General features: G+C 31.9%; 1 protein-coding gene across 2 annotated transcripts in view; it reads left to right on the top strand.

Moving 5' to 3' along the window:
- Window positions 1-14,411, top strand: part of LOC108908771 (calcitonin gene-related peptide type 1 receptor) — a 197,211-nt gene that overhangs the window by 72,910 nt on the left and 109,890 nt on the right. For both annotated transcript variants that reach the window (XM_018712904.1, XM_018712903.1), the window contains exon 3: window positions 12,168-12,278. In XM_018712904.1, the coding sequence (XP_018568420.1) occupies window positions 12,168-12,278 (111 nt within the window). The remainder of the gene's footprint in view (window positions 1-12,167; window positions 12,279-14,411) is intronic.

Genomic DNA, 14,411 nt, shown 5'->3' with positions numbered 1-14,411 from the left:
ATATTGCTCAAACAAAAAAATGATTAGGACAAAAGTTGCAGGGTTTTGAGTGAGCAATCCAACGGTGACCTTGACCATGACCTTGAAGGTCATTTAGAGGTCAAGCTGAAAATTTTAAATGGAACCGTATACTTTTGATTTGATTGTTACTTACAGATTGATTTATTTATTTTAAATGCGTTTTTCGTTTATAAGAATTAAAAATTATTATTATAAATGGTATAAGAATATGATTTTTATATTTTCGAGTAAGGTGCAGTTATCAGTGTGTTAAAAAAGTGTATTATTCACATATTTTGTCCATTTTGAGGTTATACTCTCGTACACTTGTAATTCTTTAATGTAATATTACTACCTAATATTACAAATAATCTTCAGTTTGCATTTAAGGTATTTATATTCGTTTTCTTTTATGCTAAACCTGTAAATGTACGAGTTTAATATTTATAACTATATGAATATTGATCCATTTTAAAAATAATGAATGAATAAATAAATAATAGGGGCCGTTAATTTTGATTATGCAATTTTGTATTTAAAATCAGTGTTTTTTTCAATTTTATTTAATAAAGCCTTAATTGCCCAGTTATTTTTGAAGAAGAGCAAGAACTCGATGAGATTTAAAAATTAATTATTTTGTAATAAATTTGTTTTTTAAAAAATAAAACATATTTTCAATAAAACCTCTTTAGCCATTTATAATTTTCATTTTTAGAAACTCTATATTACTAATATGAGCTATCTTGCTTTAAAATCGATAATTGTTAAATAAATTTTTTAAAATAGTCGGCCATATTGGAACAGCTATTTTGAATTTTAATTTTTTGACATCATATTCTTGTTTAGCGACGTCAAAAACCCCTATATTACAAATATAAGCGAGTTTGATTTAAAATCAGTAAATTGTTAAATAAATTGTTTAAAATAGTCGGCCATATTGCATCGGCCATTTTGAATTTTCATTTTCCGACATCATATTCTTGTTCAGCGACATCGATTTAAAATTCATTGAATTATTTTAAATGTTCTTAAAAAAAACTATTTATTATTATTTAAACAATTAAAAAAAAAATTAACGTACAAAAATAAGTTTATAACTTTTTGTCTAATACTTATCTCCAAGTAATCTCAAAAGGTTTTAGGAAAATCCATGCTTCCCATAATTATTTCGAAATAATGCATAATTTTAAGCTATCTTGACTTGATATTTCGAGTTTTTTTTTGATATTATCATTCTACATAGGTACCCTTTTCCCGTCATAAAGTGCAATAATATGTCTACTAATATTTTTTTTAAGGTTTCAGAGTTTATGAACTAATTCGACTGGACTGGCATCCAACAGTTTTTATAAAAGTTCGGCTCGCTTGGCGTTGATGTCCAATTAAATTTGAATATCGAACACGATTTCGCGCAAATAAAATGTTGCATATCCGTTATTTTGACGCGTATGCGATTTTATCAATAACAACGCGCATTTCATGTTATTTTAACGCCGTCCTGAGATTGTTCCCGAATTTAATTGGGCATAAAAACGATATAACGTCCCAAACGTATTAGATACCGAACAATGTTATCCCGTTTGTATGGCTGATTTTTTCATTGATGGTTATTTACGTATGCTGCGTCTGGTGTACTAAATTTTACAGCTCCATATCGTAAACGTCTATTCATGGATGAGATTATAGTTTACGGGATTGGTGTGCCGTTCTAATCCCCACGCCAGTGTCGTAGGAAGCAGGTAGATGTTAGAACCAACCAGTCGCCAAGAATACCCTTTCTATGATTTCTAATAAGAATGCACTGGTTTTGAAACTAGAACATCCTGAAACATATACAGGCCATTCATTCCGAAGAACATCGGCAACGTTACTGGCTAATACAGGATTTGATGTATTAGCAACCAAGAGACATGGTGGGTGAAAATCAATCAATTGCAGAAAGTTATGTTGCTGACAGTTTAAGTAACAAAAATGAAATAATCAACAGGATTCTTTACAATGAGACTTCAACTCTTGGTTCTAGTAGTACATCGCTGGTTAATGGATCAGTCAGATAATATTGAGCCTCCGATGACTGAAATGGAGCGGTCAAATCATTTTGAAAAAAAAAGTGACAATTAGTAAACGCGAGGGGAATAATTATCCAGATTTTATAAATGTTACTAATAAATGTAGTAACGGTACAATTACCATAAATATCCATTCATAATAAATTGATAAAATGTAATGTTCATCAAATATTTCTATTTATTTGTTCATAAAATTCATTCGATTATAACTTGAAATCGCTTTTTCCCTAGGGAGTATGGCTTCCCGATACGATACGATACCGATATTTTTGTCAATTATCGATATCGTATTGAACCATGATTGAATTTATCGTCTTGTATTGATATCGACAATATTATTTTTGTAATATTATCGTATCGATATTGATTTGAATACGATATCGATACGATATTCAATATATATTGATATAAAATAGTTGAAATTAATTTTTTTTTACTAGAAAAATTGCATTAAATTTGAAATTTTAAGGTAAAGAATATTAAAATTATACCAAATTCGAAAGTATAACATTTATATTAATATATTTACTTAATTTGAATGAACATACAAGCTAAAATATAATATGAAAAAAGTAAAAATATCTATAAAATATTTTATGGAGACAAGAACAAAAAACTTAAGTGTTAAAAGATTAAATTGAACAAAAAACATAATTTTACACTACAAATTAACTTCGCAAATTTCTTTTTTCAAAGAACTTTTCATCCACCTATTGATTAAAATTAGAGCCTGAGCACTTTCATCCTTTAAAGAACACCTATTTTTAGTTATAACTAAACGCTTCTGAGAATAGTCTCTCTACAGGCACCGAAGTTGCAGGCAAACACAAATTGTATCGAAAATCGATACGATACCGATATTTTTAGCGAATATCGGGAACCCCCACCAGGGAGGTAAGTCACCTCACTTACCTCCCGTTGTCCGTAGCAACTTCCTCTTGTACGGTAAAATCGACTTACTTCCTTAAAAACAATGTATTAATAGTCTTTTTACTATAGTGGGAGCAGATAAAAAATAATTCATATTAGCCAGATTTCGGTAAATGTCAAAAATATAAAAAAAGCAGTTTCTTGGCAAGTTCAATGCAATTATACTTACATTTAACAAGTCGGCAGTAATTTCGCAGTAAAAGGCTAACATTCTGTACTTGAACGATGAAAAATCGGTCCCATCAACCTCTCCCCAGTTAAATTGCGCGATATAGCTCTCAGTTTCGTAACTATACAGTAAATTGGCAAAGATAGCTTATCGGAATAACGACCCACATGTAATTACATACGGAGGGAGACCTTTGTAATTGCCCTGACCCTGACAGTTAGGGCCGAAAACTAATATTTCGTATCCCATCCGCTCGGAGTTTAGCAATTTGCTGGATGTGCTCAAAAATTTCACGCTTAGCCGCTTTTTGATAACGCTTAACGCGTCTTGTTGGGGCCGTTTTAAGATTGAAAATCACCAGGTCGTTATACAGAATTGTCTCCTTGGCCCAGAGTAATGCGGATGTCATATAGGAGTGCCCGAAAAAGGACTTCTCAAGAAAGTTTTCTTTTGGGGAATTATTTTATAAGTTATACAGGGTGTAGTAGATTGCACTTGGTGTAGAAAAGGTCAATGAACATTAGTGACATAGCGCCGATTGACGCTTCCATCTGTTGGAGGTTGACACCTCTTCTCGGGGGTGGAATTTTTTCAAAAATAACGCTGGAAATCGATAGAGAATCAAATCTTGAGCAAAAAATGTTCGAAGAATTTTTTAGGGAAATCTATAGTTGTTTAGTTATTCGCGATTGAAAACTTAGAATTTTGAGTGGAAAAAAAAAACACTTTTTCAAAGTATTTTTCGCGAGTAACTCAAAAACTACGCATTTTATTAAAAAAAAGCGTAATGAACAAAAATGTAGCTTAAAAATAAAAAAAGAAAATCGTTTTTTTTTAAAGTGTTGTACGTCATATACAAAGCGAAATATGGTTAGTGGAAGGGGGACTTGTTTTGGGGGGAATACTCGAATCGATGTATTCAACGTCAAATAACGGAAAAAGGATTAATTTTACGTGTATAACGCACCTGGAGTTCTTTGTAGTACTCAAAAAGACCTTCAAAATGAGCACTTATAAAAGTTAATTAGAGCAAAATTGAAGGAGTTATCGTCAAAAACAGATGGGTTGCTCATATTTTTTAAGGAAAAATGAGCAGTAAACGCTGTACCATTTCCATCAGAATTAAAATTAATCGTAGACCCTTTACAGTTAGTTTTGCTTTAGTGTTTTTCATACAATCCTGAAGTTAGACCGGTTTAGAATGCGTATTTTTTGAATAATGTACGGTAAAAGTTGAAAACGTATTTTTCATTATTCAAAAAAAGTTGCCTTATTTATTATAATAACTCTGAAACTATGAAATATACGTAAAAAATGATAGACAACAAAAATGTAGCTTTTTTTTCATCAAATATTTTGCTTTTTTTTATTCCTATAGCATAAAAAATAAAGGAGATATCGCCGCTTGAAGTATCCAGTTTAGTGAAAAAACGACCTGTCTCGAGCCCTTCGATCCTTTCCCTTTAAAAAACGAAAGACTTAAAAGATTTTATAGCTCTTGAAATTATCTTTAAAATGCTTTTTTTGTAGGATATTATAGCTTCAAAATTAACCGACTTATGGTAAAAACACCAATGACATTTTTTCGGAGTAAAATAGGCTTTCTCATTTTTGGAGCAAAATGTTAGGATTCAAGTGCGCGTCAGCGTGTATAAAAGTTTAGTGTGGTTATTTATATGCATCGTAGCAGTTTTTTTTATGATTGATTATATTTAAAAATGATTATAATAAAAATAGTTTACATTAATATTGGTAAAAGGGTAGTTTATAAGAGTTGAAAATGGCAAAAGTAAAATATTCTTTCATAAATAATATAAGTAAACTTTTATTTTAAATTATTGCACAATTATAGCATTCCAAGATTTAAAACGTAATTTTTTATCATTTTTTTAGCACAGGGGTGATTTATAACGGTTGAAAAGTGTTATGAGATACAAACTCTTTCATAAGCAATGAGGGAATTTTTATTTTAAGTAATTACACCGTTAAGGCATTCCAAGCTTTTAAAAAGTAATTTTTTTATCATTTTTGTCAATACAAGGGTAGTTTTTAGGGGTTGAAAGGGAAAAATTATTAATATTAGCTATAAGATAACTTTTATTTTAAATAAGTGCAAGATTTAATCATTCCAAATATTTAAAAAGTGTCTTTAATCATTATTTTTTGCATAGGGGTAGTTTTTAAGGGTTAAATAAAGGGTCGAAAAGATCAAATATATCATAAAACATGTTCGAGAACATGGAACATTATTTAGTCTGAGTTTGAACAAGATTTTTATCAATAAAATGCTTAAAACTTAATTTTTTCAATTTTTTTCACAGGGGTAGTTTTTACCCCTAAAAAACAAAAAGCGCCAATCGGGCTTATGTCACTTTTAAACTTGAGCCTAATTCTAAATTTTTATGCAAATCCATGCAGTTTCAAAGAATTCTGAGGTTACAGCTGATTTTCAGCTCAGTGACTGTACTATATCTGGAATCTTAAAGCTATTACATGAGATAAAGCAATTACATATTTAGCTAATAATAAGGACACATATACTTATAGTTAAAAAAAACTCTCGCAACAGTGTGGACATCTCACGAATCTCGACTACTATCATAGATAAGAATTGCCTGAAGAAGAGAAGGGTTTTATTCCGCCCTAGTTATTTAAACTCTCGCGTAGATGGCTCTTAGAACCATAGAAAAACGTATTCGTTTGCACTATATGTGCGTTTCCTGATGTTACACGATCTGCTTGGAGTACAATGAGAATGGTATTGCTAGGAGGTTTATAGTTAGGTGAAATGGATGTTATAAAGGAATTTAATTATAATATAACGAAATTAACTAAAATTCCGTTACAAAGCCTAACCACAACCATACCTTTTTAACTATTGAAAATATCGGAAGACTAAAACCTGGCCCACCTTCATCTAGAAATCTAGACGAAAAAATAAAAAGTTTATCATTGGAAATATCGAAAAACTTTCAGCAGTGTAAGTAAACCGTCATTATTCACTTGAAGACACCGTAGGTCCCTAAAAATATTTAATTTAATACACTTAAAAGCACTTAAAAATTTGAAGAAATATCTAATCAAATGAAAGTGGAAACTCGTTGCTTCATCTATATTTTTGTATTCTGGGAGTTTGCATATTCGACGGACTGGAAATCAAGAAAAATGGACCAGCAATTATCGTAGCGATCAAGGGTTGTTATTGCGAGGGTGGGTTTCGTGGGCAGTTCTAATAAAACCGACTAATTCGGCATGCAGCTCCTAACGAAGCCGTTAAATAAAATATTCCGGGCGGATTCCAGGACAGGATCCGGTTAAGAATTGGGCGCTAATTAAATACAACTGTCAAAGCCGCCGTGAAGTCGCGAGTGAGGCCCATGAATAAAATAATCAAGTCTGAATGTTTCCGCTTAAAAAGTTTTAATGTATTCATTAGGAATAAGTTGATTAAGAATAAAGTCCGTAATTAGATTTCTGGTAAAATAAAACCTACGGGCGATATTAATTGAAACTGTTAAGGAAAGGCTAGGAAGGAGGTGGTAGTTTTCTTTGCAAATTGAATTAAATTTCAATTCATATTTATTCCTAGTAGAGCGAGAGCTGGCTGCAAAAAAGCTGGCCAATCGATTAACCGAATGAAATATTTTCAACCAAAACGCTCTGTATCCCATGTTCATATGAACTTTTCACCTCAAAATTAGCCAAATATTCACTCTAAAGTTTGTCCAACAGGCAACGGCAAATGCCCAATAACAGGATATATTAAGTCGATTATTAAAATATAACGCAATAAGAAAAAAGGGAATAAAATATAAAAAAAATAGAGAAAAAATATACAGGGTGATTCATTTTTTACGATTAGGACTTTAACCACCGATAGATTTAGTCAAAATAATGTCATTTTGAAGTATACACTTTTTCTTCCAAAGGCTTCTTTTTAGAGATATAAGCTCTTGAAAAATCTTTTTTTTTTTTGTTTTTATTGAATGTTTCCTAAACTATGAAAGCCATTTGTTTTATATTTAGTGTGAAGTGTACGAATATGAAGCTATATCGATTTTATAAATTATTGCGAAAATAGATCAATCATAGGCGTCGGTAAGGGGCTCTGATAACCCCTATTTTTAATATAATTTCTACACCACTGGAAATTTTTCAAATTGAATATATTTTTTTTTACATTGCGGTTTATTCTATAGCAAAAAGGTCTCTTACTATTTTTAAGTCAAATGCTTGTTTTCGTATGAAACATTTTTTTAAAACAAGTGATCCCAACAAGGTACTCCGTTGCCTCAATTTTTGTTTCTTTTTTTGTTTTTCTGGATATTTTATGGCCAAATTATGGGTTAAATCGAAAAGATAATAAGAACAAAACATTTGTTTTTTTTTCGTTTTTCAATCGAAATCCGTGGTAAAACATGGGTATTTCCATTTACCACTTCCGGCTAGACCGCAAGTTGTAATTTTAGTCTGAAACTTTTTTCGAAATAATCGAGACCAACCGAGATATTATTTTATCTCACGATAAATGCCCCACCCGGTATAAGGTATTTTATTTTTTCCATATTTCACATAACTCATCATAATAATCAGAAAAACGCGCTGATTTAAAAAAAAAAGCAAAACAAAAATTGTATGACGTTTCTTTAATCTCACCAGCATTTATTTACTTAATTTATCAGCGAAAATTGATGTTTCGAGTTTCATTCTCCTCACTCTGTACAATTCTATTGATAACCCCCCTCTCAAAGAGATCCACTTAATTCTCTTAAATTGAAGAAGTTTTTGTTGTGGATCCTCCCTACCTTCCAAGCCCTTGATACATTGTCCAACAAAAAGCAGCTACAGCCGTCGCATTGTCTGCAGACGTAGTTTTAACGTCTGGCAATCTGAAACAAGATATATCATTATTAGAACATAAGTCACCGAAATCCGAAGCCATTGTCCCATTTACTCCTGGGGAGGTAGGGGAAAGGACTAAAGTCGAAAGTGATACTTTCCAGGTCTTTATTCCATAAAGGCTGTTTTGGCAGGATTCTGTGTTTTGTTGGAATGGCAACAGGTGTGTTTAACGTGAGAATAACCTAACAAAAGAACTTGTTTCAGTAGAGAAATAATACAGGGTATAAGGGAGACTGATTCCTTTGTACGAAACAAAAAAACAACAGTTTTTTTTTCTAAAACTGCCTTATTAGCTATTTAAGAACACCTGTCTACGACGCAACTGATGGATAAAAACATTTTTGTTCAAAATGAAGTTCTTTATCAACTGTTAAAGTTAGTAAGTTTAAATAGGGAACACCCTGTGTAATGTAATCTCTCAAAGAAATGTCCTGTAGTCTTAACATAGATATTCACGCAAAAATTGTTTTTATCTGATCCCACTATAGTAATTTGACCGCTCTATTTCACTCATCGGAGGCGCAATATTATCTGACTGATCCATTAAAACAGCCTGATGTGACGTACTACTAGAACCTGGAGTTGAAGTGTCATTGTAAAGAATCCTATTGGCTATTTCATTTCGTTACTTAAACTGTCAGCAACATAACTTTCTGCGATTGTGACTGATTTCCACCCACCCTGTCTCTTGATTGCTAATACATCAACTCCTGTATTTGCCAGTAACGTTGCCGATGTTCTTCGGAATGAATGGCCCGTATATATTTCAGGATGTTCTAGTTTCAAAAAGTGTCCAATGTTATTAGGAATCATAGAAAGGGTATTCTTGCCGACTGGTTGTTTGTAATATGATGCTTGATAGCGCATAAAAAAGCGTGAAATTTCAGTTTTAATTTCCAACCTAATCTTGATATATTTCTTGAGAATTTGTAGGTGAGAAACAGAACCCAGAAGAGAAGTAATTGTAAACGTACGTGACATATAATTTTTGGAATCTAGAATTGTAACTACAATAACGTCATCGAATTTTTGAAATTGAGTGTACAGCCGTCATTCTTACGTTTCAAAAATGCTCCCAGCTTGGGGTATTTTGATATATCCACGTTCTTCTCTATGAAAATCATCATCGACTAGTAAATATATGGTGTAAATAACTATTTTAAGTACAAGAGAATAATGTTTGACTTAATTCGACAGAATTTTTAGGAACAAATTGTTTGAATTTATTTCTTCTTCTAAACAAAAATCTGCCGCGTAATAAAGAATCTGAAAATCAAACCCTTGTTCTCGAAAACAGTAATAGGCTAAATGTATAACCCCCCAAGGGAAGGAAATTAATTTTTAGCTTGATTGGATTTTGCCGCAGCACCTGTTCAGGCTTCGTCCGCAGTTTCCCAATACGTTCGTTCCTGTAGCAACCAAAGGCAGCCTAATTTTTTCACCCCGAAACAATATATCCTTTAAAACAGACAACACCGTCTTGTGTTATTCAAAGCGTGCCACCGCCAATCATTCCTAAAGGAACAAGGGGTGAAATGGCAATTCCTTGTTTAACCCTTGCCTTATTGCCATTGGCGGTTGTTTTCAGACGGGGTTGGGAGTCTTAAAAGTCTAGTCGGGCGCGTTTTGTGAAGTATGGGTTTATTAAATGTTTGATTTTAGACTTAACTACAGAGCAGAAGAATTGTGGAATTGTGCAAACGGTCGTTCATATTCCTTTGTTTATTTATTAAAAACAAGAGATGTAATGTGTAATAAATTCTATAGAAAATTTTACACCTGTCATTTTAAGCCAATTATATACTGTAAGTTCGACAGTTGCCCATGGCAACTTTCAAATTTTTCGGAATTTTTTTTTCCTCCTGCCGAGCTAGGCAAACAAAATTAATAAGTGGAAATTTTTTTTGACAGCTATCATATGGTTCAAAAATTAGTACCTATTCAGAGTTTTGCTTTGTAATGTTTTTATTTATTTTGAAATAATAAATACATAGATACAAATAATTATTTACCAAATATTTGTTTCAAGATTTCTTCTATTAACGCTAAATGTTTTTGAAATTCTGGCTGGAACTCTTCTCTTCGCAACGGAGACTAACGAGGAGCATAATTATTACCTTTATTTTTCATTTCTGTCATATGTATGTCTGTGTTTCATAAAATATATGTAATAATTTGATGCAATTTTGTTCTGCTGAGCCCTGGTTTTACGTAAAAAAGATGGGCTACAAAATCCTCCAAAATCTTTTGAATAGCTGCGAAAAGGTTTTCTTGATGCGGACTGATTCCAGTTTTTTTCAGAAAATGTGGCAAATACTTTAAATTTTTATGAGACATAAGAATGTCCCCTATTTTGGTGCTAGAATTACATATACTATAAGGTTTTAAATTAGTTTTTTGGTTGTTCGCTGCCATGATTTAATTGTAAACAGTTATATTAGAAGCTAGAGAAAATGACTGTCAACGTGACGTACAGCGAAGACGATTTTGACATCACAAGCCTAAGCCTATTTGATTGCAGCTATAATTTTTTAAGAATCATTGATATATTGCCATAGACATAGTAATACTAAGTGAATTATACTGCAAATATAAATATCTGAATTCAAAAATTAAATGCCTTTTTTATTACTAAAGTGAATGTAATGTGGTGTTTTTTATGTTTAATAAGGGTCATTAATAAACTGTCATAAACATCGCATTTCTACAAAAACTTACTTTCCTTCTATTTTAGTAATACTAAGTGAATTGTGTTGCAATTTAAATTCAAAAATTAGATGCCTTTTTTATTACTAAAGTGAAAGGAATGTGTTTTTTTATGTTTTAATAAGAATCTTTGATAAACTGCTATAGACATCACTTCTTTACAAAAACTTACTTTGCTTCTATTTTAGTAATACTAAGTGAATTGTATTGCAAAGGTAAATATCTGAGTTCAAAAATTAACTGTCTCGTTTATTACTAAAATGAAAGGAACGTGTTGTTTTTTGTTTTATTAAATTATGTTACGTTTAAGAAGAAAAAAGTATGTCATGCACCACAAAACAATGTCTACCTGTCAAGCCAACTTTATTTTGGCGAAATAAGTTTCAAAATGAAACATATCAAATTTTTTAAATTAATTGTGGGTGTAAAATTTTCTTTGCGAGTCCCCCACGTCCTTGAATGTCCGGAAATTTTTCCTCAATCACGCATTTTTCTAGAAAATTTTCCCTCGTCTGCGACTCCGGAAAAATTTCCCGAAATAATTCAAGCACTAGGGAGATTATAAGTGAAAATAAAACTAGCACTATTAAAATGAAGTTTTAAAGTTTTAAAAATAAAGTGAAACATATCAATACTATAGTTTCCAGCGATCAAAATAAGCAGATTTAACAAAGTTACCTCTATCCTAAATTCTTAGTTCGAGATTAAAACACTATTAAAAGAATATTCCAAAAAATGATACAATTTCGCAAGAAACAGGCACATTTATCTAAATCAACTTTACTATTCATTACTTAAAATTTGACATCATTGGTAAAATGCTTACAAAAATATAAACAATATTAATAGGAGTTAGAAATATACTCCAAATGGATCTTATTATATTAAGTTAGTTAATATATGGAAACTTCTCTTCTGTAATTAAACATTATATTGTCACTATAGAAGGCCCCTTTTCCAACAGATATGCCCAGTTGGTCTTTAAAATACTGAAAATAATTCTTGAGAAAAAATACTATCTTCTCGGGTTTACGCGCTTGATTGCTAAGATGGTAAAGATAGAGAGCCTAATCAATTTATTTTAAAAAAATCAATACTTACACCACCAAGTGGTTGCTTGCAATACAGCTGTTTCAAAATGTCTTTTTTATAAAAGTTATACATCATTTTTACACTGTTTGACTTAATTTGATAAGATTAAAAAATAATAATAATGCCTTTAAAACAGTCAAAAAACGATTTTTTTTTTACAACAGTGAATTATTTAGATTAATTAGTTTTCATCAGACGGATCTGCATTCAACATAATTTATAAATTAAGGGTCAAACAGCATTTGTAATAATCCTGACGGTCCTCCTGAGAAATAAAACTAAGTTTTTCCTTGTTGCAGCTCTCACGTGTCCCGTATATTTTGACGGATGGTCCTGCTGGCCTGAGACCCCTGCGGGATCGGTGGCCAATCAATCATGTCCTGATTTCATCCCAGGATTCGAAGCCTCTAGTGAGTATATTAGCGGTTTAGTTTTTTCTTTGAAAACCAACACACTAAAATTGTGTTTCAATAAAAATACATACATACGCGTAGGAAACGGTGCATAAACTAGCTTTTTATTTATGTTACTTAAAAAAAAATTACTGCGTTGTGGACATTTTTTTTAAGAAATTCCTTTGTCGGGTTCCCGTAAGTAATAAAATAATGGGACAAAAACCTCAACCGCGCATCAAGACAACCGATCAATCAATAAAGTTAAATGTTCAAGATCCCAAATAGGCCTCCACAACTTTTTTTAGTAATTGATGGATTGCGGGCCTTTTTCTATTTATCTCATCACCGATAATTAACTTTGAAGATTTTTTTCCGATTTATCCCTCGCCCGTATATTCCTAGTAAAAACCGCACCGATATACATTTCTTGCGAGACCACGAACAAACAAGCAGAAAGGATATAAAGAGGATCAAAGGACTTAAATAGACGATCTCTAATTGGGGAAAGGGAATTGGATTTACCAACAGTAAATTTAATTGCATCAACACGGATTTGTTCGGGTGGTGATTTTTTATCTTGCAACTCCAGAAAAAAAAAACAATAGAACATTTTATTGACGAGTTTATGAAACTTGGAATCATTTACCTCTTGCTGAAATTATTCCCCTGAATACCGTGAAAAGACCTAATGGATTTCATTGTAGCGCCTGAATATAATCAGGCGTGATTTATTAACATCAATGTTGCCATTTACTTCCAGTTCACTAAAACGATTAGTCACATTTACCTACTTCATTTATGTGGCGATTCGAAGTTTTCAAGCAACGTGTTTAAAAGGACGGAATAATTAGCGCTTTATAGGTTACCTTGCCATGCTAATTTTGCTGCCAAGTTTTTGGGGAAAAGAGAAGTTTTTTTTTTCTACAACTAGTTGAGGCAGTTTTAACGTATACCAAGATTTTAATTGCTTCATAAAATATTCTACTTCATTAAGAGTAGATTTCAAATAAATTTCGATTTAAAATTAATAAAAAACTACACATAATTGTTTTATTAGGCTAATCAATAGAGAGTTTGTTTATGACAAAAATACTTGTAGCAAACGGACTGTACCATCAAACAAAAGGCAGTCTGTAGATATCCTGATACAGGGTATAAGAAGTATGTATCGACGCTTTAGTACGAAAACATGCTATCTCAGATTAAGCTTGGAAAACATATTTTTTTAATTAATAATTCGACGTTTGTAACAGTAACTTAACAAAATAAATTGAAAAATGTTGAATAAAAAATAATAAACAGTGTACGTGAATGCACAGTTTCAATCATTCAATGTGACAACTTAAATTTTTAGTCAAACTGAGATAGTATGTTTTTCATTAAAGATCTGAGTTAGCATGTTTTCCAACCGAAATCTGAGATAGCATGTTTTCGTACTAAAGCGTCGGTGTTTTCTGCCATGAAATTTGAATAATTCCAAATATTTCGAATTTCCTGTATAAAATTAGTGTCGTGCAACTCTCTCGGTTTCAAAAATAACGAGCGTTCAAAAACGTGGTCAAGTTGGTTCTGAAAATTTGGACGTAGGGCGTAGCGTATAGCAAATGAACTTAAACGTCATCTGTCAAAGCGCTATATCGCCGCTATCAATTTGAATATTTTCGTTTTAAAAAGCGTTTAAAATGGTGTTTTCTCAAGAACAAAAAGTGTTTATCATAGAGTCCTACTTTAGAAATGGACGCAAGATTGATGGAATATGGAAGTATTCTATTGAGGAATGTTTCATAGAATTTCAAAATCAATTTCCCGGCGTTGTTGAGTACAAAATTTTTCAAAGTGCAGTTCAGCGTTGTGTTAATGTTTTTCGTGAAACGGGCAGTGTAACAAGAAAAGAAGGAAGCGGCCGACCTAAAAAGCGGACTGAAGAATTAAAAGAAAATGTCCAACAAATAATGGAAAATGCGCCAAGAACTTCTGTACGTGTTTTATCACAAATGGTGGGAGTATCAGTCGGTACCTGCCACACAGTGTTAAAAAAAGATTTGCGTTTGTTCTCCTATCGTTTAACTTGTCAGCAAGAACTTCATGAAGTTGATTTTCCGCGACGGGCTGTATTTTGTGAATGGTTTTTAAACAACTACGGTGAAC

Source organism: Anoplophora glabripennis, unplaced genomic scaffold (genome assembly GCF_000390285.2).
Source record: "Anoplophora glabripennis isolate ALB-LARVAE unplaced genomic scaffold, Agla_2.0 scaffold416, whole genome shotgun sequence".
Taxonomy (NCBI): domain Eukaryota; kingdom Metazoa; phylum Arthropoda; class Insecta; order Coleoptera; family Cerambycidae; genus Anoplophora; species Anoplophora glabripennis.
The sequence above is the reverse complement of the archived record's forward strand: the minus strand, read 5'-3'. Positions and strand labels throughout refer to the sequence as shown.